Source organism: Rhodotorula graminis (assembly GCF_001329695.1).
Source record: "Rhodotorula graminis WP1 unplaced genomic scaffold RHOBAscaffold_4, whole genome shotgun sequence".
Taxonomy (NCBI): domain Eukaryota; kingdom Fungi; phylum Basidiomycota; class Microbotryomycetes; order Sporidiobolales; family Sporidiobolaceae; genus Rhodotorula; species Rhodotorula graminis.
Window position 1 is genome coordinate 757,678 of NW_017264931.1, and position 26,351 is coordinate 784,028.

A 26,351-nucleotide genomic window follows, 5' to 3' on the forward strand; every position below is an offset into this window, starting at 1 on the left:
GACGACGACCCTGTGCGAGATGGCCGTTTCCCCACGTGCGTCTATGGACTATGGAGGGGGGAGGGAGGGCGACGAGGGAGCTACGACAAGCTCTAAACGGTTCGAGAACGACTCGAGCTCGTCGACGACAAGACCCTCAGAGGACCCAGGTGTCGGCCGACGTGTTCCTGCGCGGCGAGGGAGAGGGGGAGCGAGGGTCAGGTCAGGTCGGCTCGGCTCGTTCCGCAGGAAGGAAGAAGGGACTCACGTGAGCCATTGTGTCGGGAACATGAAGTCGGTCGGCGAGTCCGAGACGAGGTACAGTCGGGGCATGAGGGCGCCATCAACTGCGCGGACGTGCGAGACCCGTCAGCGCTGCAGGGAGAGGCCCAGAGCCCGCTTCGATCTTCATACTCGACCAGCCGCACGTCGACCGCCGACGAGTACGTCGACGGTCGGTGCCGGCGAGTGCGGCATAGGTAGAGAGCGAGGACGCACACTGCGAGAGCCGGAGCATCGTCTTGCCGCGCCACGGACTCACGGTCCACGACCGGTACAGGCCCGCCTGCGAGTAGTAGTCGTACATAGACGAGACGGCCTTGCAGGCGTTTTGGACCTGTGCGAGGGAGACGGGCGTCAGGCAGAGGATCTTGTAGAGAGGAAGGATCTCGGTCGGGGCGGGAGAAGAGGAGGAAGAAAGGGGGGCGGCGACGCACCTGGATCCGGCCGTCACCAGCAAAGACGGACGAGTTGGTCGTGATCGAGCCGTTACCGAGGACCTCGTACGTGCCGTGCTGCCAGATGACGACGGCCTCGATGCAGTGCGGGTCCGTCGCGTTGGCGTTCCACGTGAACTGGGCCTGCTCGAAGTAGCCGTCCTCGGTGAACGAGAAGCTGTAGCCCGACACGTTCGGGTACGAGAACGAGTTGTTCTGCGAGGCGAAGGATGGGGGCAGACGCGAGTCAGCCAACTTGGCGCGAGGAGAGGAGAGAGGGGGAGGAGGGGGACGCACATATGGGACGCCGAAGGTCTGCGCGCGTGAGAGAAGGGTCAGCTCGTGTGCACAGGTATTCGCAGCGCGGGTCCCGCTGTCCTGGGGCCGCAGGTCGCCCAGTCGTCACGCAAGTCGAGGTGGAGGTCGTGGGCTTGGCGACGCGCGACTGAGGGGTGCAGGGGAGCTCGTGCGGGCGCGAGGAAGGGTGCGAGAGGACTCACAGGCCCAGTCAGAGGTCCTCCCGGTCCAGTCGTCCAGGTCCCGACGCCCTCCCACCCTGCTTGGCCGACGACGAGCTTCGACGCGATGAGGGCGAGGGTGAAGGACAGGAGCGCGTGCAGCGCGGCAAAGGCGGGCATGGTGGCGACGTGCGGTGGGTCCTGGAGCGTGCGAGGCGCGCTAGACAGGCGAGGGTGCGGTGTGTAGAGCGGTGAAGGGGCGAGGACAGAGCCGCGAACGAGGCCGAGACGAGGCGGCTCGAGCATGATCGGTGGCCTGGCCAGGGCAGCTGCACAGTGCTCGGCGGGCGCGCTGCAGCATGTGCGCACCCGCTAGCCTTGTGCGCATGAGGAGCGCGGCCATGGTAGAGGAGCAGGCTCGCTCGCCCCACCTCGAGCCGGATCTTGTCTTTCACAGTGACGAGGGACGACGAAAAGGCGAGACGGTCTACTCATTGTCAACAGGGCGAAAGCGAACGAGAGGAGGGGAGGGGATCGACCCCTGCAAGGCGAGAGGCTCCACGGAGCGCGAGAGAGGGGGAGAGGCTCGAGGACAGAAACGAGATAAACGACGCGAGGAGAGGGTACAGATCTAGAGGGGGTGCGAAGGAACGGGGAAGGGGTTCAACACGGATGGATGCGAGTGAGGAAGGGAGGGGGAGAGAGAGGGGTGGGAGAGGAGGGGAAGGAAAGATCAACGAGGCGAGGGTCGGGACGCCGCCCAGGCCCTGCAGCGTCGCCGCCCTCCTGCGCCTCGGCACGACGAGGATCTCTTCCTCGTCGCCGTCCTCGTCCTCGTCGCCCCACGCGTCGAGCGCGGCACTCGCCTTGCGCGGGCTCGGCGGGTCGAGCGACACGCCGCGGATGCTGCCGTCGCGCGGCGACCGCGACCGCGTGCTCGACGCGTACGCCTCGGCGAGCGTCGGCGGCGGCGGGATCGGGATCTGCAGGCCCGCAGAGAGGGCCGCCGCCGAGGGCGAGTTGACGCTGTGCGCCGGCACGGCGGCGATGGGCGTCTGATCGTCGCTCGCCTCGCTCCGGCGCGCCGACGACGAGCCGTAAAAACCGAGCGACTCAAAGTCGAGGTCGAGCGGGCACAGCTGGAACGACACCGAGTCGGCGTAGGGCACGTAGGGCGGGCTCGGCGGTTGAGCAGGCGCAGGTGGCGGCGAGCTGGCCGCGGCGGCGTCGGGCGTCGACCTCGGGCCGACCTTGCCGTCCTCGACGTCGTCGCCTTGCTCGACGTCGTCGGTCGGCGGCGTGTGCGTCGGCGACAGGTAGGCGGCGGACGTCGCGGCGGTGCCGGCGTCGGCGCCGGTCGTCGCCAAGGGCGTGCGCGGACCCATCTGGAAGTCGGCGAACCCGGGATAGTTCCAGCCCGACAGGTGGTTGCCCTGGGCGAGCGGCGGCTGCATAAAGTCGTCGAGGTCGTCGTCGTCGTCGTCGTCGTCGTCGTCGTCGAGGTCGTCGTCCGAGTCCGAGTATTCAAACTCGGTCAGGTCGATCTGGCCGTCGTCGTCCTCGGTCGCGTCGAGCTCGGCCTTGGCGGCGTCGAGGCCGGCCTTGAACGACAGGCGGTCGCCGCTGCTGGCGCCGCTCGCCGAGCGGTCCTTGCTGCCGCGCTGCACGACGAGGCGGCCGAGCGCGTCGTACTGGTCCCGGGTCGCGCCCGCCGCCTCGTACTGCTCGATGACGTGCGGCGACACGCCCGGCGACAGCGACTGGGCCGAGACGACGCGCGAGTGCAGCTGCGACCCGTGGTGGTCGTCGCTGCCGCCGCCGTCGGTCGAGCCCGAGAACTGGCGCGCGCCGCTGTGGCCCGACCGCACGCTCGCGTTGGCCGACGTCGCCGACGAGCTGCCCGGTGTGCCGGCACCGCCGTGGCTGTGCAGGCGCGACAGCATGCGCGAGAGCGAGCGCCCGCCCTTGGCCGCTTGGGCCGCCGACTCGGTGTCGCTGCCGGCCCACGGCGACGACGAGAAGCCCGACGAGCGCCCACCGGCAGTGACCGACGGCGACGGCATGGCCGACGACGAGGCGCTCGAGCGCGCGGCGGCCGGCTCGGTGTCCGACACCTTGCGGCCGAAAAAGTGGTGCGAGAAGTGCGATCGGCTCGCGTTGCCGCTGTTCGGGCTCGTGCCGAGGACCGACGACGACGAGATGGACCGCGACAGCTCGGGGAGGCCGGGCGGCGGGTGCGGCTCCATGGATGGCGTCTTGCGGAACGAGCGGTTGCCCCACCCACCGCGGTGGCCGCTCCCCATGGCCGGGCTCGCCGTCCCGCTCGATTGGCCCGTGCCGTCCCTCCCGCCGCTGATGATGCGCCGCAGGTCCATGCCGAAGCCGCCGCCGCCCTCGCGCGACTTGCCGCGCCGCTCAAAGTTGGCGCCGCCGTCGCTCGGCTGACGGCTGACGCTGCCCGACGCGGGCGAGTCGCTCACGAGCGTGCTCGAGCCCGTGCCCGGCCCGCCGTGGCCCTCGCCGCCGCCGACGCTGTGGCCCGTCGAGCTGTTGCTCTTGCTGCGGCTGCGCTGCTCGCGCTCGCGGTCGCGCTCGTGCGCCGTCGCGACGCCGGCCGTCTCCTCCGAGTTGGTGCTCGCCGTCGTGCGCGTGCTCTTGATGCGCGCGAACGCCGGGAACCGAGCGAGGGCGGCGTTGAGGGCGCGCTTGATGCCGGGGCGGTTGCGGATCGGCGGGAGGAGGGCGTCGGTGCCGGCCGAGCGCTGCTGCGTCGCGTGCTCGACGTCGTCCTCGGTGACGGTGACGTGCGTCGTCTGGGCGAGGTCGGTCGCACGCAGCCACGAGTCGGGGTTCGACAGGTTGCGGAGGACCCAGGGGTGCTTCTGCAAGGCGTTGGAGGAAAGGCGAGGGTCAGGACGGAAGGTCCGAGAGAGAGAGCCGGGACCGAGAAGCAGGGACGCACCTTGACCTCCTCGAGCGTGATGCGCTTGGTCGGGTCCTTCTCGAGCAGACGCCCGAGCAAGTCGACGACCTCGCGGCCCTCCTCGCCCGTCCCGCACCCGGGCCAACCCTGCCCGACCCCGGTCCACGCGCCCTCGCGGCCCATCTTCTCCGGCACGCGGATCCCCTCGCGCACGATCACGTTGTACAGCTCGTACTCGGTGCGGGCCGTGAACGGCGTGTCGCCGAACAGGAGGCAGTAGAGCGTGACGCCGAGGGCCCACACGTCGATGCCCCGGCCGACAGGAGGACGGGTGCGAGGCTTGGACGGCGAGGGAGGAGGGAGCGGGCGCGAGATGACGACGGTGCTGAGCGGGAGGCCGTTTGGCGAGGTCGGCGGCGTAAAGTTGGCCCCGGACGAGGTCGGCGTGAGGCGGGTGCCGTCGACGCCGCGCGGGAAGTACGTCTCGCTCTCGGCGTCGCCGCGGACCGAGTTGAGCCCGACGCTGTCGCGCGTGCCCATGCGGCTGAGCGCTGCGCTCGAGCCGTAGTGGGCGGTCGGGGTCGGCGTCGCCTCGGCGGGGAAGCACAGCTCGGGCGCAAAGAAGGCCGGGCTGCCGGCCGTCTTGCGCAGCGCCTTGTCGTCCTCGCCGTGGCACGCGTGATCGCGGCGGTCGTCGTCGTCCGAGCAGCGCATGAGCGCCTCGGACACGTGCGAGACGCCAAAGTCGGAGATCTTGACGGTCGAGTGGTCCTCGGTCCACAGGAGGTTGGCGGGCTTGATGTCGCGGTGGATGATGCCCTGGTAGTGAACTGTAAGCGAGACGAGAGTCAGTGACGGTCCTCGAGAGTGCGCTCGGCGGCGAAAGAGGGCGAGGGACGCACGGTACTCGAGGCCGAGGACGACGTCGCGGAACGTGCGGCGAGCTTCGTCGACCGTCATGGTCGGCTGCTTGTTGTCGTCCTGCCACTCGACTTGGCCGCCGGCCATGAACTCGAGGACTGTGCGCGGGAATGAGGGAGAGCCAGGGTCAGTCGAGGGGCCGGCGCACGACAAGGCACGAGAAAGGGGAGAGGACGTGGGACGCACCCATGAAGACCTTGCGACTCTTGACGTCGTCGATGACCTCCTTGAGCCGGACGATGTTGGGGTGGTCGAGGCGCTTCATGATGGCGACCTCGCGCTTGACCTTGTCGTCGGCGCCGATGCCGCCGCTCCCTTGCGAGCTCTGCTTGCGGCTGCCGCTCGTCGCGCTCGCCTTGCTCTGCGCCGCGAGCCGCAAGCTGCGGTGGCCCTTGGCGCCGCCGGGCCCGTCGCGCGCGACCGACTTGATGGCGCAGTAGCGGACCCGGCCCGCGTCAATGTCGGCCTCCCAGCGCTCGGTCGCCGTGCGAGGCCGCCGACGGGAGCCGCGACCGTCCCCTCCTGCTCCTGGTCCCGCACCTGCTGCGGCGTGCGGGTCCTCGCTCCCGCGCCGCTGCCGCTGCACCGCGCTCGCCGTCGAGCTGCGTCGACGCACGTCGTCGCCGCCGCCGCCGCCGAGCGCCTCTTCGCGCAGCTCGTCGTCGTCGACGTCGTCGCTCGGCTCGGCGCAGAGCCACACCTTGCCGTGCGAGCCCTGGCCGATCGTCTTCAGGCGCACGTACTGGTTCACCATGCGGCGGCCCTTCGAGTCGATGCTGCTGCTCAACGTGCGCGTCGTCTTGGGCTCGGCGGCGACAGGACCGTCGGCGCCCGAGACGTAGCCACGCGAGAGCGCCGACGAGGGCCCTGGCCCGGTGCCGGCGCCGGTCGAGCTGCCGAGGACGGGCGACGACGGGAACGCGGCGGGCGACGAGCCGCGGCGCATGGGCGCGAGCGACGGCGCGAACGCGACACCGGCGACAGCCGCGAGGCTCATGGCGGCGCCGAACCCGGTGCTCGTACTCGCGTGCGGCGGCGGGAACGGGCTCGTCCTCGCGCCGCCCGAGCCGCCGGCGCTTGTCGGGCTGCGCTGCTCGCGGTCGATCGAGCCCCGGCCCGAGGACCGGGTCGGCGACACCTCGCGCGAGTTGTTGCGCGAGTTGTTGCGCGAGTTGTCGCGCGAGCCGGGCGGGGTCGAGCGGTAGAAGGGGCTCTTGGCCATGAGGAACGGCGGGCCGGGCGAGTCGGGCGGCAGGACGTAGTGCTTGGAGCGCGACGTGACGACAAAGCCCGTGTTGGTGCGGGTCGACGAGGCCGACGACGAGTGGACCGAGGTGGGCTTGTTGGCCGTGAACGAGTGGACGCCGCCGGGCCCTGGACCGCCTGCGCCGCCGCCGCCGCCGACGGGGTGCGCGAGGCTGTTCATGCTCGGGCTCGAGGCGAGTGAAGCGCCGAGGGCGCGGTGGGGCAGCGACGGCGAGGGCATGGCGCTCAACGCGGCTGACGACGGCGGGGTCGGGGACCACGACGAGAAGCCGCCCGGGCTCGGGGGCAGACTCGTGCTCAGGCTCGAGGGGGACGAGTCTTTGCTCGTGCGCTGGCTGGTGGTCATGGCCGGGGCCGGACCGAGGTCGTGCGGGCCGGGGTTCAAGTCGGACAGCGAGGCGATCGACTCGAGGCGCGACGAGCGCGTGAGGAGCGAGTTGGGCCCGCCGTCGGCCGTCTTGTGGCTGCGCTCGTACCCTGGCCGCGGTGGACGATGCGATTGGTGCTGGGGGCGGTCCATGGCCGGCGCAGGAGGGTGGTGCGGGCCGTGGCGAGGGCGGGAGCTCCAACAGTTGGCCCTCGGGAGTCGGAGGAGAGGGGGGGTGGAACGGGCGCTGGAGGGGGTTAAGCCTGGTCGTAGAGGGTGCGAGAGTCGCAAAGAGAGGGCTCGCTGTCAGCTGCAGCCCGTGCAGGACCTCTCGCGGCGGTGAAGGAGGGGGAGGAAGGGCGTCGGCGCCGACGTCGACGTCGTCCCATCTCCGCCGCGTCGCGCTCCCTCTCGAGTTTGGTTCACATTCCGTGGGGCGTGCTCTCTCCGCACTGCTCTCTTGCAGGCCAGGCGTCGCATTGCACAGACTCGAGCGGACGACCGCGGCGTGTCTCTGCTTTTCTCGAGCCCTTGGTCGCTCCCCGCAGCTGGCTCTCGCCTCGGTGCCTGCGCCAGAGTCCGCCGCAGCGCTCGCGGACCAGCGATCGAACCGAGAAGCTCGTCCAGCGACCTGCGAGCCTGCATCCGAGCGGAGAGAGAGGGAGCGCGCAGGGAGGAGCGCGACGAGAGAGCGAGCCCCAGCACGATCGGGCCTCGGTTGCGGCTCACTGGCTCGTGAGAGCCTGTGCGTAGACCTGGGTGCGGCGTCTCTGTGCCCGATCGCAGCGAGGAGCGCAGCCGAAGCAGGAAGAGAACCAGCTCGAGGGGCGCGAGGATGACGAAGCAGCGAACGCGCAGGACGGCGTGTGGTTTGGACCTGGTGGTAGCTGAGCTTGATTGCGACACGCTGGTGGCAAGCGAGCCCCCGACAAGCCTGGTCGTCGGTCGAGGGCAGAGCGAAAGGGGCGAGGAGGACGAGTCGTCAGCTCTCCCCCACTTCGCTCCTCTCGACAGCGACGCGGTCCAACTGCTGCGAGCGCACACGACCAGCAGCTCAACAGCCATGCGTGTCCGCGCCACCCTAGCGACGCTCGTCGCGGGCGCCTCTCTAATCCTCGCCTCGTCGTCCGCCTCCCCCACCTCGCTCGACGCCGCCGCTCGCCCTCCAGCATCGCCCAGACCGGCCGCCGCGCCAGACGCACAGCTCTTTGCAGCGCAGCATGGCGGCCCGCCAGGCGGCCACGTCGTCGCAGCCGTGCCCATGCCCCTCGCCGCCTCTCGCCCTTTCGCCAACTTGCGCAACGCCGCCCGAGTCGAGGTCTACGAGCACCGCGCCTTGCCCGACTATGTCGGCTTCTCGCCCGCGTCGGCCGTCCCGCACGGCAGCCTCATGGGCGACGCCCTATTCGCGCTCCCGCCGCCGCCTGAGTGCCCGCCTTGCAACCCGTTCAACTGCGTCCTGCCCGCGTTCGGCTGCCTGAACAACGGTGCGCCCTCTCTCCCTCTACTCTCTCCTCCACGACACCGAGCTGACTGAGGTCGTGGGCGCCCGCAGGCGTGTGCAACAGCTTCAACGGCCAGTGCGTGTGTCCGCCCGGGTTCGGTGGCGAGGACTGCTCAAAGCCCTGTGCGTCTCGCTCCTACCTCCTTTCGCCGAGTCCTCGAGGACGTCGTACTGACCAGCGGCCGGACCGACGGCGCAACAGTGTGCGGCTCGCTCGCCGACGGCTCGGAGCGCTACCCGCGCGAGGGCGACACGTGCGACTGCAAGCCCGGCTGGGGCGGCATCAACTGCAATTGTGCGTTCCTACATCTCTCCCCTTTCTTTTGAAGCCCTGCAGCGACTGACGTGCGCTGTCGGCCCGCCCCGCAGTGTGCGAGACGGACGAGGCGTGCGAGGACCTCGTCGGGCGCGAGCCGGCGGCGGCCCTGTCGGTGCGTGGCGGCGGCGGCAAGGACGACGACGACGACAAGGCCGTGTGCTACAAGGAGGGCTACGGCGTCAAGGAGATGTACCAGATGTGCGACGTGACGAGTGCGTCCCTCACTTCCTCAACCTCGCCACCTCGCCTCGCCTCGACCGACCCAGACTCACTCTCGTGCTCCTTCCACAGACCGCAAGATCCTCGACATGCTCCCGAACCGGCCGCCGCAGGTCACGTTCACGTGCGACATGGCGGCCCAGTCGTGCGGGTTCCAGTTCTGGATCGGCCAGAAGGAGTCGTTCTACTGCGGCTTGGACAACTGCACGGCCACGCACGAGGTCGGCTTCGACGCCAACTCGACCGAGTACCGCTGTGAGCAGGTCGAGTGCGCGTGCATCCCGGGCAGGATGCTCTGCGGCGAAGACGGCAGCGTCGGTGCGTCCCCGCCTTCTCTCTCTCTTTCCTCCTCCCGAAAGCCGCCTCCACAAGCGTCTCTGCTATGCCCGACGTCCCTCCACATACTGACTCGGTACTCTCCCCCGCAGACATCTCCGACTTTCTCACCGAGGAGATCAAGGGCCCAGGCAAGTTCACGACGCGCACGGGCGAGCCGAGCAAGTTCGAGGAGCCCGCCATGAACCAGCTCATCAACGACATCTTTGGCGACACGCACATCACGCTCAACTGCAAGGCGGGCGAGTGCCTGCGCAGGAGCGACGTCCCGGGCTTTGTCGTGCGTCGGCCGCTCTCTTCCCTCTCTTCTTCTCTTCGAGGATCAAGCCGACACTCACGCTTCTCTCGCCGGTCGCAGCGTCCGCCAAAGCCCAACAGCCGCACGTGGGTCGTCGTCAGTATCATCACGGTCGTCGCCGTCCTCCTTCTCGCGCTTGGCCGTGCGTCCTCCTTCCTCCCCTCTTTGCGTGCGGCCCTCTCGAGATCGACCCGCTCACCCTCTCTCGCACACCTGCCACAGTCTTCTGGTACTTTGGGCGTCGCAGCTCTGCCGTCGAGTACTCGTTCCTCGGCGGCCGGATCCGCCTCCCGGCAAACGGCTCGGCCGCCAACGGGCACGCCGACGCGACCAAGTCGCTCCTCGAGGACCACATCCCGACGGCGCTCCAGTTCTCGAACCTGTCGTACACGCTCCCGTCGGGCAAGCGCCTGCTCGACTCGATCTCGGGCGCCGTTCAGCCGGGCGAGGTCATGGCCGTCCTCGGCGCGTCGGGCGCGGGCAAGTCGACCCTGCTCGACCTCCTCGCGCGCAAGTCGAAGCGCGGCGCCGTCTCGGGCGAGATCCTCGTCAACGGCCGCCACGTGTCGGCGACCGAGTACCGGCGCGTCGTCGGCTTTGTCGACCAGGAGGACACGCTCATGGGCACCCTCACCGTGTTCGAGACGGTCCTGTACTCGGCCCTGCTGCGCCTCCCGCGCGACATGTCGTTCGAGGACAAGCGCATGCGCACGCTCGAGACGATGCACGAGCTCGGCATCCTCGCGATCCGCGACAGCCGCGTCGGCGAGAGCGGCGCGAGGGGCATCTCGGGCGGCGAGAAGCGCCGCGTCTCGATCGCGTGCGAGCTCGTCACGAGCCCGTCCATCCTGTTCCTCGACGAGCCGACCTCGGGTGCGTCGGGCGCTCGCTCTTCTCGGTCGTCCGCACCGGGAACTGACCCATCCTCGTCCACCTTCCCTCGCAGGCCTCGACTCGTACAACGCGTTCAACGTCGTCGAGTCGCTCGTGCAACTCGCGAGGACATACAAGCGCACCGTCGTGTTTACGATCCACCAGCCCCAGAGCAACATCGTCGCTCTGTTCGACAAGCTCGTCCTCCTCGCCCGGGGCCGCGTCGTCTACTCGGGCAAGGCCGACGAGAGCCAGAGCTACTTCGAGAGCATCGGTTGCGCGTGCCCGCCAGGCTTCAACATCGCCGACTACCTCAGTGCGTCCCCTCGCCGCACCCCCTCGCGCCCCAGTTTCGTTCGAAATCTTGGCCGCGCACTGACCCTGTCCGTCGCCGCGCCTCGCAGTCGACATCACGGCGCAGAAGGAGAAGAACCTGTCGTCTGAGCCCACCGTCGCCGACGCCCTCGTGCAGCTCGAGCGCTCGCCGACGAGCGACTCGAGGCCCGACCCGGAGCTCGGCGTCAACAGCCGCTCTCGCACGCCCTCGTCGGCCTCGGCCAACGACACGGAGCTCGCCACTCGTCACCCGTCGGCCACCTCGAACGGGCCCATCCGGCGCTTCTTCTCGACGGCGTCGGTGTCGTCGTCGTCCGGCAGTGCGACGCCCGTCCAGGCGCCGCTCCCGAGTGAGCTCGCGCGCCTCGTCTCGGCCTTCGCGTCGAGCGGGCCCGCCCAGCGCACGCAGCGCGAGATCCTCGCCGCCAAGCAGGGTGGCGCGAGCGGCGGGCGCGGCGCGGCGGGCGGCGCCGAGAGCGACTCGCTGCGCAACTACCGCCGCGCCACGTGGTGGACCCAGTTCACGATCCTGAGCGGCCGGTCGTTCAAGAACCTGTACCGCGACCCGATGCTCATGCTGTCGCACTACGCCGTCGCCGTTCTCGCCGCCGGTGCGTCCAACCCTCCTTGCCTCGCTCGAAAACGTGCCCTGACTCTTTTTCTTCTCCCACGCCCCGCAGGCATCTGCGCCTTCCTCTTCCGCGGTCTCACGTGCGTCGTTGACCTCTCTCGATGGGGCGGCGAGAAGGACCGCCGTTACTGACCGGGGTCGTGCGCGTCCGCAGGCTCGACATCCCCGGCTTCCAGAACCGCATGGGCATGATCTTCTTCGCCCTCGCCCTGTTCGGGTTCGGGTGCCTCACGACGCTCGCCACGTTCTCGCGCGAGCGTCTCCTGTTCACCCGCGAGCGCGCCAACGGGTACTACAACCCGCTCACCTACTTTGCCGCCAAGCTCCTGTTCGACGTGATCCCGCTCAGGGTCATCCCGGCGTTCGTCTTTGGCGCCATCGTCTACGCCCCGGTCGGCCTCGTGCCCGAGATCGTGTCGTTCTGGCGCTTCATCCTCGTCCTCGTCCTGTTCAACTTGGCGTCGTCGAGCGTCGTCCTGCTCCTGTCGATCGTCATCAAGGACCAGGGCGTCGCCAACCTCGTCGGCAGCCTCGTCATGCTCTTCAAGTACGTCCCACTCGTTCCTCATTGTCGCTCGCGAGGGCGACGGATTGACAGTGCCCGTCGCCCACAGCCTCCTTTTCGCCGGCCTCCTCATCAACAAGGACAAGCTGCCGCGGTACCTTCAGTGGCTCGAGACGGCGTCCTTCTTCCACGCCGCGTTCGAGGCGCTCCTTGTCAACGAGGTCCGGTACCTGCAGCTCAAGGACCACCGCTGTACGTTCACAATCTCGCCGGGCCCGGCCTTTCCGCAGGGTCGCTCACAGGCTCTCTCCCTCTCTCGCAGACGGCGTCGACATCGAGGTGCCCGCCGCGACGATCCTGTCCATGTTTGGCTTCCGAGCGCAGGTCCGTCCTCTCCCTCTTTCCTCCCCCGAGTCTCTCGTTCCGCCGAACTGACTGTCGCTCTCGCCCTCAACAGGCCTTCTGGTTCCCCGACGTCACGCTCCTGGCCGCCTACATCGTCGGATTCGTCATCCTGTCGTATCTCGCGCTCGTCGTCCTCGTCAAGGAGCGGCGGTAGACAAGCAGGAGGAGAGTTAGACGGCCAGGAGGCGGCCTGCTGGATCTATACTTTCTCGAGCCCTCGTTCTCTTTCTCTCGCGATGCAACGTGTACAGACTCTCGCAGCGACACTCGTCCGCGTACCGAGAAAGAGAGCGTGGATGCAGACAGAGTACTAGCTCCTCGCGCCACCGGACGCCCGCTTGACCATGTCCTCGACGCTCACGGGCGAGTACTCGCCGCCCTTCTCGAGCAGCCACACGACGTCGTCCTCGAGGTAGACCGTGACGCCGCCCTTGCCGTCGACGCCGCGCGAGACGCGGAACGTCGCCTGGCCCTGCGGCGCGACCTTGCCCGTCGGGAGGAAGACGAGGTTGGCCGCCGCCGCGAGCTCCTCGACGACCGAGCGGAACGTGATGTCGTCCGGGTCCTCGGCTGCGGTAGCTGTGAGGGGTGCACGAGGTGGTGGGACGCGAGACGAGGCCTTGGGCGTGCTGGACGAGGACGGGGCCCTCGAGCGGTCGTGCTTGGACGCAAAGTCGGGCTTCTTGAGGCTGCAGCGGGACGGCAGGGTTTGTCAGATGCTGATCAGACGATCGAGACGACCGGGAGAGAGAGAAGGGACGCACCGGTACTTGGCGTCGTCGCCGAGCGCCATGGCCTGGTTCATAAGGTCGAGCCCCTTGCGGAAGCCGCGCGAGACGCCCGACAGCGCCACGACCTCCTCGGGGAAGTACGACTTCCACCAAGAGTACCTGCAGGACGTGTGAGAGCGTTTCAGTGCTTGGAGAGGGAGCGAGGCGAGAGAGGGGAGAGAAAGGAAGGCGAGGACGGACCATTCGGCAACCTGCTCGAGGTTGGGCTCGCTCGTGAGCCACACGTACAGCGCGTCGCCCCACTTGGGGAAGAACTCGGCCTCGAGGAGCTGCGACAGCATCGAGCTGCGCAGGAGCAGGCGCCACGCGAGGACGGCCTCGAGCGGCGCGAGGTCCTGCGACCGCGGGTTGACGACAAACTGCTCGCGCAGGAGGGCGCCGAGCTGCGGAAGGACGTGCTTGAGGAGGAGCGTGTCCCAGTCGCTCTTCGAGAAGGCCTGCGGGAAGGGAGAAGATGTCAGGACCCGACCGAGAGAGAGGGAGGGAGAGCACAAAGAAAGGGGACCGAGCGGACGTACCGTTTTCCACGCGTCGAGACCCTGAGGCACGCCGTCCCTCGCCTTCGACGCCTTGAGCCAGCTGCGCACCTTGCGCTTGGCCTCGTCGAGCACCATGTCCATGCGCTCGCCGGCGTGCTCGAGCCAAGGAAAGACGAGCGTGTGCAGCGGCGGGGCGGCGCCGCGCTTGGCGGCCGACGGGGACCAGTCGGCGATGGCCGACGACACCTTGGGGAGAACGAGCTGGTCGAGGATGTTGTCGCGCACGAAGGAAGGGAGGAGGGGGATCCAGGCGGTGTAGAACTCGACGGCGGGTCCTGGGTCGGACGGCGACCACGAGTTGCTGCGAGAGGGTCGAAGCGTCAGGACCAAGGACCTCGTGACAGGGAGAGAAAGGAGGAGGACGCACTTGATGGCGGACCGAACGCGAGGGAGCCACACGGTCCACAGGAGCGTCTCGTACGGCGACATCTGCCGCTCGCCCTGGCGCTTCCTCGCCTCGGCGAGCCGCTCGGCCTCGGCGTGCGGGTCGCTCGTCGCCGACGCGACAGGGAGGGCGTCCTTGTCGATGCGGAACAGCTTGCGGAAGCGCTTGAGCTGCGGGACAGTGTACGACGGCGAGGCGAGCGGGTCCCACGAGGCCCACAGGCGGCGCAGCTGCGGCGGTAGGACGTGTCAGTCGCGGGTTCGAGAGATCGTGGGAGAGAGAGAGAAAGGAGACGCACAAGAGGAGCCACAGCACCCACGACGACCTCGTCGAGCCCCATCTCCTCGTACTCGCCCGCAAAGTCGCCCAGGAGCCGGTCAAACTCGTCGTCGAACCGGCCGAGCACCGTCTCGGCGTCGACCTGCGCCTCGTGCGACTCGAGTGCGCGCAAGAGGTCCGTCGCCTCGCCCTCGATGGCGCGCACGCGCTCGACGCAGCTCATGACGCCCTTGAGCTGGGCGAGCTTGCGCTCCTGGGCGTCGACGACGCGCCGCATGCGCTGCTCCTCGGACGACAGGTACGCACGCCGCTGCTCGACGCCGGCGCCTTCTCGGGCGAGCGACCGTAGGGACGAGGCGAACGTCGAGCACAGGAGGGTGACGTTGTGGCGCAGCTCGGGGAGGCGCGTCGGGTCGGCAGAGCCGGCGCCGAAGGCGGGCAGGGACGACAGCGACTGGTTGGGCAACTGTGGGCACGTAGACCGGATGTCAGGAACCGGTGCGCCGGGCAAGAGAGAGCGAGAGAGAGCGTGCACGTACCGCCTGGCCCGTGAGGTCGACGAGGAGCTCTTGCGGCGCGTCGGCGTCTGGCCCGCCCTGCTCGGCGACGATCTCCTCGTACGTCTTGTACTCGGCCTTGGCCTTCTTGTCCTTCTTGGGGCGGGACGACGACTGCCACGCGTTGGCGTGCGCGGCGCGCTTCTTCTCGGCGGCGGCGGCAGCCCGAGTCGCGCGGTCGCCCTTGTCGTCGTCGTCGTCCGTCGCCTTGCCCGTCCTGCGCACGAGGGACGAGTGTCAGTGAGAGGAAGAGGGAGAGTGAGGACAAGAGAGGAGGAAAGAGGAGAGAGGGAGACGCACCTCCTGGCCTCCTCGAGCAGCGCGCCCTTGCTCCTCTCGCCGCTCCTGATACCCGCGTTCTTCTGCCGCAGCTTCTGCCCCTCGCCGACAGGGGTCACGATGCCCTGCCCCTCGCGCCCGAGGCCCGCGCCGGCTGACCACCCCATCTTCTCGAGCATGCGCATGCCAATCGACCCGCTCGACGCGAGCGACGCAAAGTGCGCCTGCTCCGTCTTGGACAGCTTGGCAGGCGGCGCAGAGCTGCCGCTGCCGCTGCCCGGTGCGGCGGGCGCCGAGGGGAGGAACGAGCGGCGCTCGCGCGGCGCGGCGTCGGTGGGGCGCCCGCCTGGCGCGGGTGACGCCGTCCTCGAGGCGTACGCCGAGCTCGCGAGCGAGCCGGTCGCCGTCTCTGCGGGCGAGCCGGGCGCCGGGCCCGCGAGCTCGGCGCGCAAGGCGTCGACGAGGACCTGGTTGGGCCGGCTGCCGATGCCGCCGCCGCTGCGCCCGGCGGTCGCGCCCAGGCCGGCGTGCGGCGTCGACGCACCCGTCATGGGCGACGCAGCGCCGTCGGACGGCGGCTGCGCGGATGCGGGCGCGAACGAGGGCGCAGGCCCGCGCGCACCGATGCCGCCGCGCGAGGCGGACCCGATTCCTCCTCGCGCCGCACCGATCCCAGCTCCCGCTCCGGCCCCTGCCGCGCCGCCGACGCCTGCGCTCGCACCGCTGCCGAGCCCCGCTCGGGCGCCGATTCCTCCTCCTGCTCCGCCGGCTCCAGCTCCTGCTCCACCGCGACCGATGCCGGGCCGTGCGCCGATGCCGCCGCGCGCGCCGATACCGCCGCGGGCTCGGGGCGCAAAGGCGAGCGACGCCGAGGGGTCGACGACGGCGGGTTCAGGCGCAGGCGGCGGCGAGGCGGTGGTGAGGCCGGGTACGGGCGCGAGGTCGGCGTCGGCGTCGTCGAGCTGGTGCGAGGCGATGTCCTCGGCGCTCATGAGCGTGTCGTCCTCGCCCTCGTCCTGGCCCTCACCGTCGTCGCCGTTGTCCGAGTCGGACGACGACGAGCTGCCGAGCTCCATGGCGACGTCCTCCTCGTCGTCGCGGGCGGCCTCGATGGCGGGCGCGGTCGCGAGGTTGTCGGCAGGCGCGCGAGAGGCCGAGGTCGAGGTCGATGGTGCTGCGCCGGCGGCGACAAAGGTCGGGATCCTGCGAGGGGAGGGCGGAGCGGTGAGTTGGTGTGGGAACGGGACAGGCGGGTCGAGGGAGACGAGGGGTGCACTTGTGGTAGTTGGGCTTGGAGCGACCGCCACCTCGAGATGCTCCACCGCTGCTCGAACCGACACCCTGCGCGCCGTGGCCCCTGCGCTCGGCGCCATCGTCGTCGGCCCAGATGCCGTACGTGGCGTCGTCCTTGAGCTGCTCGCGGGTGCGCTTTGTGCCCCTCGAGCGGGACCCATACGGGTTGTGGAACAGGTCTCGCTCTGCTGCGAGGTCTGGGTCGTGCGGGTCGAAGGGGTCGTCCGGGTCGTCGCCGCCGTGGTTGGAGGAGGAGGACGAGTCGGACGAGCCGTCGTCAAGGAACTGCTTCTTGCGGCGGGCCATGGTCTGGCGTGCTACGTGACTCTGTGCAGCGATTGCACGGCCACAGCCAGGAGAGCGAGAGAGCGAGAACAGCTCCCTCCCCTTCCCGAGTCGGCGGGCGGGGTGTCATCTCTCTCTCTCTCTCTCTCCAACGCTCGCCGGCACACAGGCTGTGTCCGCCATGCCTCCAGCCAAGACACCCCTCTCGATCGAGGCCATCCTCGAGCAGCAGCGCCGCGACAAGGAGGCCCAGTCGCGCCCCAAGTTCCTCTCCAAGCAGGAGCGCCAGGCCCTCGCCCTCCAGAAGCGCGCCCAGGAGGTCGAGGACGGCAAGGAGCGCGAGCTCGAAGCACAGCGCAAGCGCGACCAGCTCGAGGAGCAGGCCCGCAAGGAGCGCGACTCGCTCGGCGGCCCCTCGTCCTCGTCCTCGTCGGCGCACTACCCGCACAACGGCCAGTCGCAGGGCTACACGGGCCCGCCAGGCGCAACAGGAGACGGCCGCTTTGTCGGCTACAACGGCGGCGGTGGCGGCGGCGGCGGCGGGCTCAACTACGGCTCGCCGCAGGGCGATTACCACGGCGGCCGCGGTGGAGGGTACGGCGGGCGAGGAGGAGGGCGTGGCAGGGGTCGTGGCGGGCTCGGCTACGACGGCGTGCCCTCGGGCCCGAGCGGGCGCGGCGGCATGCAGGGGCGCGGCGGCGCACACGGCGGTGGTGGTGGCGGCGGCAGGTTCGACGACCGGTGGGGCGGCCATGGCGGTGGACGCGGCGGATACGGCCAGGGCCAGGGCCAGGGTCGGTACGGCGACGATCGCGGGCAGAACGGGCGCGACGCCTCGCTCGTCGACCGCTCGTCGAGCGTCGCCAACGGGCATGGCGGCCCGAGGGACGCGGCGGCCATGGACGTCGACCGCGCCCAGCACGAGCTCGCCAAGCAGGACGCCGTCGCGCAACCGGCGCCGGTGCGCTCGTCGTCGCCGCCGCGCAACTCGACCGAGCAGCCGCCACCTCCGCCGCCGCCCAACGGCGATGCCCCTCCTCCTCCTCCTCCGTCCGACGCCCCGCCAGCAGCTCCTGCGCCCAAAGAGCCGACGCCTCCTCCGCAGGGCAAGCTCACCCTCGCCGAGCTCGCCGAGCTCAACGCGCGCTCGAGCGCCTCGGCGTCGTCGTCGTCCACGGCCGCGCCCGTCCTCAACGCCCAGCTCCAGGCCGCGCGGTACCTCGGCGCGCGCGCCCCGGACAAGCGCAAGCGCACCAAGAAGCAGGGCAACAAGGTCGACTTTGACTGGGACCGCACCGACGACACGCTCGCCGGCGAGGTCGACCCCATCTACGCGCCCTACACGGCCGCCCCACCTGCTGCCGCACCCGCCCACGTCCGCGACGACCGCCACTCGTACAACAAGCCCGGGCGCGACCTCGACCGCGCCGCACCCGCAGCACCTGTCGGCGCCGCGAGCAACACGACGGCGGCGCAGCCGATGCGCGTGACGCTGTTTGGCCGAGGGCGCCTCGCCGGGTTCGACGCCGACGTCGAAAAGGTGCCCGGGCGCAAGGCGCGCGGCGCGCTCGACGAGCGGCACTGGACCGAGAAGAGCCTGGCCGAGATGCGCGACCGCGACTGGCGCATCTTCCGCGAGGACTTTAGCATCGGCGCTCGAGGTCCGTCCTCTCTCCCTGCTCTCCTGTGTCGTGCCTCCCTCCTCGTCGACGCGAGAGACTGACCCTGCCCCCCTTCCCTTCCCTCGTCGCCCGCACGCAGGCGGCCACATCCCGCTCCCTCTGCGGTCGTGGCAAGAGAGCAACATCCCGCAGCAGGTCCTCGGCGCCATCGACTCGATCGGGTACAAGGAGCCGAGCCCGATTCAGCGCCAGGCCATCCCGATCGGCCTGCAGAACCGCGACCTCATCGGCATCGCCGAGACGGGTGCGTCGGCGCTTTCGCCCTCTCTTCTTCCCTTCCCTCCCCCTCTCTCACCGGCGGGGTCTCGACCTGACACGCCCTTCCTCTCTCGCTCGCAGGATCCGGCAAGACGGCGGCGTTCACGATCCCGATGCTGTCGTACATCGCGCGCCTGCCTCCCCTCACCGAGGAGACGCGCTCGCGCGGCCCGTACGCGCTCGTGCTCGCGCCGACGCGCGAGCTCGCGCAGCAGATCGAGGCCGAGACGAACAAGTTTTGCCGCCTGCTCGGGTACCGCTGCGTGTCGATCGTCGGCGGCAAGGCCATGGAGGAGCAGCAGTTCAACATGCGCGACGGCGCCGAGATCGTCATCGCGACGCCCGGTCGCCTCAAGGACTGCATCGAGCGCAGCGTGCTCGTCCTCGCCCAGTGCACCTACGTCGTCATGGACGAGGCCGACCGCATGGTCAGCCTCGGGTTCGAGGAGGTCATCAACTTTATCCTCGACTCGCTCCCCGTCAGCAACCTCAAGCCCGACACGGTCGAGGCCGAGGACCCGGACAAGATGACGACGACGCTGAGCGCGCCTCAGGGGCAGGAGGAGACGGTCGCCGCGTCGCTCGTCCTGTACCGCCAGACGGTGCGTCCTCGCTCCTCCTTCCCTCCCCTCTCTCTCTCTTCCGCCCTCTCGTCGCCGAGAAGTTCTCCGTACTGACCTCTGCCCTCTCGCGCGTCGACAGGTCATGTTCTCGGCCACGATGCCGCCCGCTGTCGAGCGCCTCGCCAAGAAGTACCTGCGCCGCCCGGCCGTCGTCACGATCGGTGTCGCCGGCCAGGCCGTCGACACGGTCGACCAACGCGTCGAGATGATCAACAGCGAGGAGAAGAAGAAGTGCGTCGTCCCCCCTTTTCATTTGGAGCTGGTCCAAGAGGACGAGCAGGGTGCGGGACGGGCGGTAACTGACACGTGTGCCTCCCTCACGCAGGTCGCGCCTGCTCGAGATCCTCAACAACGGCGGGTTCGAGCCGCCCATGATCGTGTTCGTCAACCAGAAGAAGGGCGCCGACGTCCTGCAGAAGGACCTGCAGCGCTCGAGGGTGCGTCCCGAGACCCTCACTCTCCCCCTTTCGGCTTCTTCCTCCTCCTACTGTTCCCGCTCGAACTGACTCGTCTTCCTCTCTCTCTTCCTCTCGCAAGTGGAACGCCGTCACGCTTCACTCGGGCAAGAACCAGGAGCAGCGCGAGGCGGCGCTCAACTCGATCCGGTCGGGCGAGAACGACGTGCTCGTCGCGACCGACCTCGCCGGGCGCGGTATCGACGTGCCCGACGTGTCGCTCGTCGTCAACTTCCAGATGAGCAACACGATCGAGGCCTACATCCACCGCATCGGTCGCACCGGTCGCGCGGGCAAGACGGGTGTCGCCGTCACGTTCTTGAGCGACGCCGACGAGGAGCTCTTGTGCGTCCTCTCTCTCTCCTTCTCCCTCTTCTTCCTCTCTCCTCTCTTCGTTGAGTGAACTGACTCCCCGTCGCCTCGTCGTCGCCGCACAGCTACGACCTCAAGCAGGAGATCAGCAAGTCGCCCGTTTCGCGCCTGCCGCCCGACCTGGCGCGCCACCCGGCCGCGCAGAGCAAGATGTCGAGCGCCATGAAGCGTCGGGCAGAGCAGCTGGACGAGTAGACGGGCGCGACGAGACGTGAACGAAATGCAGTCGGACTTTCTCTCCTTCTCGAGCGAGGCTTTCTGGGACTCGAGCGAGAGATGGGACAGCGAGCTCGAGGGGACACGGATGCGCAAAGATGCAGAGATGCTACGGCAAAGACAGGGAGAAGGAAAGCTGCGGTGCGACAGGTGTGCGTGCGGGTCGTTCGAGAGAGAGGGACAAAGCGCGAGCGAGAACCCCCCTCCTCATCCTTCACCTCGTCCGCCACCGCCGCCCTCGCCCTCTTGTCCGCCAGCGCTCGCCTCGTCGACTCGTCGTACGCGTGAGGCGGCTCATGCGAGGCCGGCCTTGCGCGCCTTCTTCTGCTCGGCGGCGCGACGCAGCCGCTCCTGCTCCTCGGCGTCCTCCCTCGCCGCGAGTCGAGCCCTGCGCGCAAGAGCAAGTCAGTGTCCTTGTCGATCGATGACCGAGCTGGGAAGGGAAGGGTAAAGAGAGAGAGAGAGAGAGGGACGCACGCCTTCCTCTCCTCCTCGAGCACGTCTCGCCCGGTCGCCTCCATGTTGCTGCTCCCCTCACTGTCCGAGTCGTCGTACTGCTTGCGCTTGACGCCCATGATCTCCCAGATCGTGTCGCGCTGCTTGTGGTTGAGCGACGACTTTTCGCCCGACGACGCCTTGCGGCGCCGCTTGCGCTCGCGCCTGCGAGCCTCGTCCTCGGACGACGACGCCGAGTCGGACGAGGGCGACGCCGACCGCCGCCGTGATGCCGGCTTGCTCGACGATGCGCTCGCGCCGTTCTGAGGCTTTGCACCCGCAAGGCCCGACGACGACGACGACGACGCGGCAGCGCCCTTCTTGGCGCGCATGTCGCGCTCGATCTCCTCGATCGTGCGAGTGTCGCGCTTGACCGTGTTGAGCTTCTGCGGGACGCCCTTGCCGACCGAGGCCATGAGGCGCTGGCGGGTCGAGCTGCCGCTCGCCACGGGTGCGGCGGCGGACGAGGTGGACGACGGGCCGGCCGAGCGAGAGAGGGAGGAAGGGCGAGAGGGCGCCTTGGGCTTGGCGAGAGAGGAGGACGAGGCGCTGGTCGAGGAGGACGAGGGGCGAGAGGTCGACGGCTTGGAGAGGGCGGGCGAGTTGCGGGGCGAGTCGCTCGCGCCTGGCGACGGGCGGGCCGAGGACGCACGCTGCTGCGCCTTGGCGAGCGCAAACGAGCCGCTCGAGGGCTCGTCGTCGCGGAAGAGGGCGGCCTGCTTGCGCCTCGCTCGCTCCTCGCGCGTCAACCCGACTGGCTCCTCCTTCTCCTTGCCCTTCGAGCTCGAACCGTTGGACTTGCTCGACGAGCTCGCCTTGGACGATGACGACTGCGGAAGATGACAGGGTCAGGCGTGTGGCATGAGAATAGGAGACCGGCGAGAAGGGGCGCACCTTGGTCGACGCTCGGGCGCTCGGGAGCAAGTGGTCCTCCTTGCCGTCCGGGTCGAGCCCGCGCTTCTTGCGCTCCTGCTTGAGCGCGTACAGGTTGGTCGTCTTGGGCATCTGCTGCGCCTGGGCCTTCTTGCGCTGCGCCTCCTCGTGCTCCTTGCGCTCGCGCTCCTCGCGCTGCCGCCGCCGCTCCTCGAGGACCCGCTTGGCCTCGGCCTGCTTGCGCGCCTCGGCCGCTGCAGCCGCCTTCTTGGCCTCGGCGCGCTCCTTCTCGACGCGGGCGTGCTCGGCCTGCTCGCGCGCCGTGTTCAGCTTAGCGCGCTCGATGAGCTCGTTGAACTGCGCGGGCGAGGGCGGGGTCAGCTCGTGTTCAGCTCGGAGGGACTGGTGAGATCTGTGAGGTCCGTGTCGCGGCGACTCACGTTCATCTCGGCTGGGCGTGAGCCGTGAGGAGTTGACGTCGACCTCGCGAGGTGGCCACGACGAGGACGAGCAGGCGGTCTTGACGGGGGCGGGTGTTGGGTTGGAGGTACTCTATAGATGCAGCTGAGCACACGCAGACAGGCAGCAGGGGCCCTCGAGCAGTTCTGGCGCGTGAGGTGGTGAGGATGAGGGAGAGGGAGAGGGGAACCTGCTCCTGCTCGTCTCCCACCACTCGAGCGCTGAGCGACTATCCAGCAGAGCTCTCCAGAAGCACAGCCTCGCGCGAAGCACCGCCGTCTTTACCGCGCACGCCCTCGAGCCCGCCTCGCTCCTCCCCACTCAGCACCGCCTCGTTCACCGACAACAGCCTCGCGCGCTCGCCATGGACTCGTCCGTCTTTGTCGAGTACGAGACGGACCTCGTCACCGTCCTCAAGAGCGTCGGCGACAAGATCGCGAGCGAGGCTCACTCGCTGCGAGGAGGTGCGTCGACCGTTCCACGCCGACTCGTCTCTCGCCCGCCTCGACCCTCGGGACTGACCTTGCGCGCCTCGCAGATGAACGTAAGACGCTTCTGAGCCGGCTAGGCCGCGAGCTGGACGAGGCCGACGAGATTGTGCGTGTCCTCTCTCTCCTCGTCTCTTTGCGCATCCTCGCTGACCTCGTTTCGCCCTCCCGTAGATCGAGCAGATGCAGCTCGAGGCGCAGACGGCCGACAAGGACGACAAGGTCGAGTTCCAGGGCAAGCTGCGCAATCATCGGGCTACGCTGGCGCGGCACAAGGGCGAGATTGTGCGTCGGCTCGTATGTCCCTCCGCTCGACGCGCCCGACCTGACCAGCCCTCTGCCCGTCCACAGAAGGCCCTCGCGACCAGCGCCGACCGCGATGCGCTCCTCGCCACCCCCTCCTCCTCGGCACCACGCGGCGACCACGTCGCCCTCGAGATGGACTCGCGGTCCGGCTCGCCGTCGTTCGCCCAGGCGCAGCGCCTCCTGTCGGCGACCGACAAGCTTGCCGATGGTCAGCGACGACTCGAGGAGAGTCATCGAGTCGCGCTCGAGACCGAGGACCTCGGGACGGGCATCTTGCGGGACTTGAGGGGCCAGAGGGAGACGCTCGAGCACACGAGGGACACGGTGCGTCGCCGTGCCGCCGCTCGTCGACCTTTACCGGGTCGAGTCTGATTCTTCCACGTCGCACGCAGCTGTACGAGGCGGACGGGTCGATCGACCGGGCGGCGGGCACGCTCAAGAAGATGATGCGGAGGCGAGTCGACCCTCTCATTCTCTGAGCCGCGGCGCCGGCTTGCGACCGCGGCAACTCTTCCCGCCGTCCTCTCACTGACTCTCTCGACCGTCTCGCAGAGCCTCGCAGCAGCGGCTAGTGACGTACGCGATCCTGGCGCTCCTCGTCCTCCTCATGTGCGTCGCGATCCTCGCCTTCTTTCCGTCCGTGCTACGGCTCGGACACCCCGCTCACCCGTCCTCGTCCTCGCCCTCCACAGTCTGTACGTCCTCGCCTCGAAGCTGTTTGGTTGAGTCGAGGGCCACGTGTGCAACGACGACGAGTGCTTAATCTGTTGAGCCGGCGCGAGAGCGCGAGCGGGAGAGGCCCGTGCGACCGAGGCCCCCTCGAGAGCGGAGAGTGCGGCGTGCCAAGCCCCGCTGCTTCAGGCACGGCTTCTGCCCCTGTGAGCGATGTGCGGCGTGCGCTGCGCCGCTGCGGTGAGCAGAACCGGGCGAGTCGGTCAAGGAGAACTCGGCGAAAATTGAGCCGCCCGTCCTCCCCACCCCGGCTTCCGGCTCGATGGGTCTCCTCAGCCTGTCCTGCTCAGGGCGCGTGCGCGATCGGAACTCCCGCCCACCCTGGCGCCCCGGAATTTAGCCGTCTCCCCGCTCGCGAGCGAGCGTTCCCCTCGTCCTCCTCCTCCTCCTCTCGACCCTCTTGCTCGCTCCACCACATCCGCATCTTCCAGCAACCATGAGCGGCAGCTTCCATGGAGAGTACGCCGACGAGAAGGCCGTCATCGAGCAGGTCGAGCAGGTGCGCCCGCTCTCGCTCTCGGTCCGCACCTACCCGCCGACTCGTCCACCTCGACATCTCGTCGTCCTCAACGACTTCTGACACTTGCTCGACGTCCACAGATCGCTACTGGACGCGCCGAGATCGACCCGGTTGCCGAGAAGCGCCTTCTGCGCAAGCTGGACCTCATCATTCTCCCTCAGTCCGTCCGACCTTCCTCTACCCCTCTCTCTCGCCTCAGCGCACGCCCTGACGTCTCCTGCTAAGGGTTACCCTGCTCTTCCTCCTCAACTTCATAGACCGTAGCGCAGTAGGCAGGTCTATGCCCTTTCCTGCCTTCGAGGAGGTCGAGTAGAAGGTCGAGGAGGAGATGGGGCGAGGGGAGATGAACTCGGGCTGACCTTCTCTTTTTCCCTCTTTCCCAGGCAATGCTTCGGCAGCCGGCTTCCAGAAGGACCTCAAGCTGTCGGTCCCCAAGTAGTGAGCCAGTCCCGCCGTCACCTCGTCCTCCTCAACGCGCACTGACCCTCGTCCTCTCCCTCCCTTCTTTTCCCCCTCCCTTCCTCCCTCCTTCCTCCAGCGAGTACAACGTTGCCCTCATGGTCTTCTACATCTTCTACATCATCGGCGAGAGTGCGTCCTCCACGCCCTCGTCGTCCTCGCGTCGCAGCCTCGTCCCTGACCTTCTCGGCCACAGTTCCCTCGAACCTGGTCCTCAAGAAGGTCGGGTCCAAGTGGCTCTCGTTCCTGTGCATGGCGTTCGGCGCCGTCACTATCGGCTCGGCCTGGGTCCACAACTTCCAGACGTTCCTCGGCGTCCGCATCCTGCTCGGCATCTTCGAGGGAGGCGGTGAGTATTCGCACTTCTCCCTCATGCCCACGCACCCCTCGTTCAGGCCCTCCTTTCCTGCGCTGACCCGGCTCTCTCCCACGCAGTCATCCCCGGCATCGTGTACCTCTTGACGAGGTTCTACACCCGTCAGGAGCTCGCTTTCCGCGTCGGCGTCTTCCTGTCCCTCGGGCCCGGCCTGTCAGGAGCGTTCGGTGGCCTTTTGGCCGCCGGTTTCCTCAACGCGAGCGTCGGATCGCTGCGTACCTGGCAGAAGATCTTCGTCTGCGAGGGAATCATCAGTGCGTCCCCTCCCTCTCATCGCCGTACGGACGACCTGACCTTCTCCTCTCCACAGCCTGCGGATACGGCATCATCTCGTTCTTCATCATCCCGACGTCGCCCGAGTCGACGCGCTGGCTCAACGAGGAGGAGCGCGCGCTCGCCGTTCGCCGCCTCGAGATCGAGCACCTCGGCCAGGTCCACGAGAAGACGACGACCAAGGCGGTCCTCAAGGCCATCGCCAACCCGTTCACCTGGGCCTGTACGTTTGCCTACGGCTTCATCAACGTGCGTCCTCAGTTTCTCTCCCTCGTGGCCGTCGGCCGGCCCTTCTCTCTCATGGCCTTCCCTCGCTCACACGTCCTCCTCCTGCGCTACAGGTCATCGTCCAGGGTACCTCGCTCTTCCTCCCGACCATCATTGCCGGCCTCGGCAAGTACACGACGACCGAGGTTCAGCTGCGCTCGGTTCCGCCCTACATCGTCAGCGCCGTCTGGGCCGTCGGCGTCTCGTACATCTGCTGGAAGACGAAGCGCCATGGCCTGTGCATCGCGTCGTCGGTCGTCCTCTCGTGTGTCCTCTTCTTCCCGTCTTCTTGTGGGCACGGCAGTCGCTAGACAACTCTGACTCGTTCTTTTCGCCCGCGCAGCATCATCGGCTACATCATGTTCCTCGCCAGCGACAACCCCAAGGTCCTCTACGGCGCCTCGTTCCTCACGTTCACCGGCGCCCTGCCATGCGGGCCCTTCTTCCTCGCCTGGGCGACCGCGAACGCCGGCAGTCCTACCGCCCGCGCAGTTACTGCTGCCATCGTTCCGGCATGGGGAAGTTGGGGCAGCATGGCTTGCACCTGGCTATACTTTTACGTCGAGCTTCTCCTGTTTCTCCCGCGTCGGGCGGGTCTCAGAGGCCGAGTCATGGCTTCGGGTTGGTCGAGAACCGGTCCTGACCCTTTGCCTCCCCTTTCCCCCTCCCTCTCTCACAGGCCTCAGTACAAGCCTCGCTACATCCCGGGCAACTCCTTCAACGTCGCTAGCGGCGCGTGCGCCGCCCTTATCGCCATCGGCCTCACCCTCTACTGCCAGTGGGAGAACCGGCAGCGCGACGCCGGCCGACGCGACCACCGCCTCGAGGGCCTCACGCCCGAGCAGGCTCGCGACCTCGGTTACCGTCACCCGTCGTACCGCCTCCTCATCTAGGTGTGCGCCGAGCGCGTCGGCCAAGGTCGAGGAGGAGGAGGAGGATCATTTTCCGGATAGTCTCGTCGGCGCCCTCGGCCGCTCTAGACCTTTGTCTCTCTTCTTCGGTAGCTGTACTAGTCACAATGAACCTTTCTGCT

The 26,351-nt window shown here is 68.6% G+C and overlaps 7 protein-coding genes across 7 annotated transcripts; 4 read left to right on the top strand and 3 right to left on the bottom strand.

Moving 5' to 3' along the window:
* Window positions 1-4,265: 4,265 nt before the first annotated feature.
* Window positions 4,266-5,292, bottom strand: RHOBADRAFT_3235 (uncharacterized protein; the record flags this gene model as incomplete). Its single annotated transcript, XM_018413026.1, has 5 exons — window positions 4,266-4,415; window positions 4,599-4,620; window positions 4,684-4,906; window positions 4,979-5,095; window positions 5,184-5,292. Coding segments are annotated over 5 exons (621 nt in total), but the record flags the coding sequence as incomplete, so codon positions are not given.
* A 2,728-nt stretch (window positions 5,293-8,020) lies between these two features.
* Window positions 8,021-12,321, top strand: RHOBADRAFT_48218 (uncharacterized protein; the record flags this gene model as incomplete). The annotated part of the gene is made up of 15 exons (XM_018415112.1): window positions 8,021-8,117; window positions 8,186-8,257; window positions 8,337-8,429; window positions 8,504-8,665; window positions 8,745-8,990; window positions 9,101-9,288; window positions 9,367-9,448; window positions 9,529-10,179; window positions 10,253-10,495; window positions 10,584-11,126; window positions 11,196-11,226; window positions 11,301-11,693; window positions 11,761-11,903; window positions 11,974-12,035; window positions 12,109-12,321. The coding sequence occupies 15 exons, from the start codon at window positions 8,021-8,023 to the stop codon at window positions 12,208-12,210; spliced, it is 3,108 nt and encodes a 1,035-aa protein (XP_018272462.1). The 3' UTR covers window positions 12,211-12,321.
* A 12-nt stretch (window positions 12,322-12,333) lies between these two features.
* Window positions 12,334-14,985, bottom strand: RHOBADRAFT_66207 (uncharacterized protein). Its single transcript, XM_018418895.1, has 8 exons — window positions 14,908-14,985; window positions 14,590-14,824; window positions 14,070-14,516; window positions 13,754-14,001; window positions 13,366-13,687; window positions 13,028-13,284; window positions 12,821-12,946; window positions 12,334-12,745 (listed from the first exon to the last, which is right to left on the bottom strand). Exons 3-8 carry the CDS (start codon window positions 14,325-14,327, stop codon window positions 12,367-12,369), a joined length of 1,590 nt encoding a protein of 529 aa, XP_018272463.1. The 5' UTR covers window positions 14,328-14,516; window positions 14,590-14,824; window positions 14,908-14,985; the 3' UTR covers window positions 12,334-12,366.
* Window positions 14,986-16,645: 1,660 nt separating this feature from the next.
* Window positions 16,646-20,105, top strand: RHOBADRAFT_35057 (uncharacterized protein; the record flags this gene model as incomplete). The annotated part of the gene is made up of 9 exons (XM_018413252.1): window positions 16,646-16,887; window positions 17,350-17,782; window positions 17,942-18,125; window positions 18,226-18,390; window positions 18,486-18,973; window positions 19,107-19,258; window positions 19,353-19,464; window positions 19,565-19,827; window positions 19,920-20,105. The coding sequence occupies 9 exons, from the start codon at window positions 16,646-16,648 to the stop codon at window positions 20,047-20,049; spliced, it is 2,169 nt and encodes a 722-aa protein (XP_018272464.1). The 3' UTR covers window positions 20,050-20,105.
* Window positions 20,106-20,228: 123 nt separating this feature from the next.
* On the bottom strand, window positions 20,229-21,884 carry RHOBADRAFT_52427 (uncharacterized protein; the record flags this gene model as incomplete). Its single annotated transcript, XM_018416331.1, has 4 exons — window positions 20,229-20,458; window positions 20,548-21,395; window positions 21,460-21,795; window positions 21,879-21,884. 4 exons carry the CDS (start codon window positions 21,882-21,884, stop codon window positions 20,365-20,367), a joined length of 1,284 nt encoding a protein of 427 aa, XP_018272465.1. The 3' UTR covers window positions 20,229-20,364.
* A 343-nt stretch (window positions 21,885-22,227) lies between these two features.
* On the top strand, window positions 22,228-23,456 carry RHOBADRAFT_64747 (uncharacterized protein). Its single transcript, XM_018418570.1, has 7 exons — window positions 22,228-22,361; window positions 22,436-22,494; window positions 22,560-22,670; window positions 22,737-23,015; window positions 23,084-23,145; window positions 23,244-23,291; window positions 23,375-23,456. Exons 1-7 carry the CDS (start codon window positions 22,262-22,264, stop codon window positions 23,415-23,417), a joined length of 702 nt encoding a protein of 233 aa, XP_018272466.1. The 5' UTR covers window positions 22,228-22,261; the 3' UTR covers window positions 23,418-23,456.
* A 403-nt stretch (window positions 23,457-23,859) lies between these two features.
* On the top strand, window positions 23,860-26,211 carry RHOBADRAFT_52429 (uncharacterized protein; the record flags this gene model as incomplete). The annotated part of the gene is made up of 11 exons (XM_018416332.1): window positions 23,860-23,922; window positions 24,024-24,103; window positions 24,169-24,203; window positions 24,327-24,381; window positions 24,482-24,534; window positions 24,599-24,751; window positions 24,838-25,032; window positions 25,089-25,300; window positions 25,393-25,583; window positions 25,662-25,892; window positions 25,998-26,211. The coding sequence occupies 11 exons, from the start codon at window positions 23,860-23,862 to the stop codon at window positions 26,209-26,211; spliced, it is 1,482 nt and encodes a 493-aa protein (XP_018272467.1).
* Between the last annotated feature and the right edge of the window lie 140 nt (window positions 26,212-26,351).

Bases quoted from the DNA above. Each gene is read 5' to 3' on its own strand.
- RHOBADRAFT_66207 (XM_018418895.1), bottom strand. From the start codon at position 14,327: ATGCGGCGCGTCGTCGACGCCCAGGAGCGCAAGCTCGCCCAGCTCAAG. The intron at 13,285-13,365 runs GTACGTCCGCTC...CCCTTCCCGCAG, and splicing joins GTCTCGACGCGTGGAAAACG to GCCTTCTCGAAGAGCGACTG. The intron at 12,947-13,027 runs GTCCGTCCTCGC...CACGTCCTGCAG, and splicing joins CTCGAGCAGGTTGCCGAATG to GTACTCTTGGTGGAAGTCGT.
- RHOBADRAFT_64747 (XM_018418570.1), top strand. From the start codon at position 22,262: ATGGACTCGTCCGTCTTTGTCGAGTACGAGACGGACCTCGTCACCGTC. The intron at 22,495-22,559 runs GTGCGTGTCCTC...GCCCTCCCGTAG, and splicing joins TGGACGAGGCCGACGAGATT to ATCGAGCAGATGCAGCTCGA. The intron at 23,016-23,083 runs GTGCGTCGCCGT...CGTCGCACGCAG, and splicing joins TCGAGCACACGAGGGACACG to CTGTACGAGGCGGACGGGTC.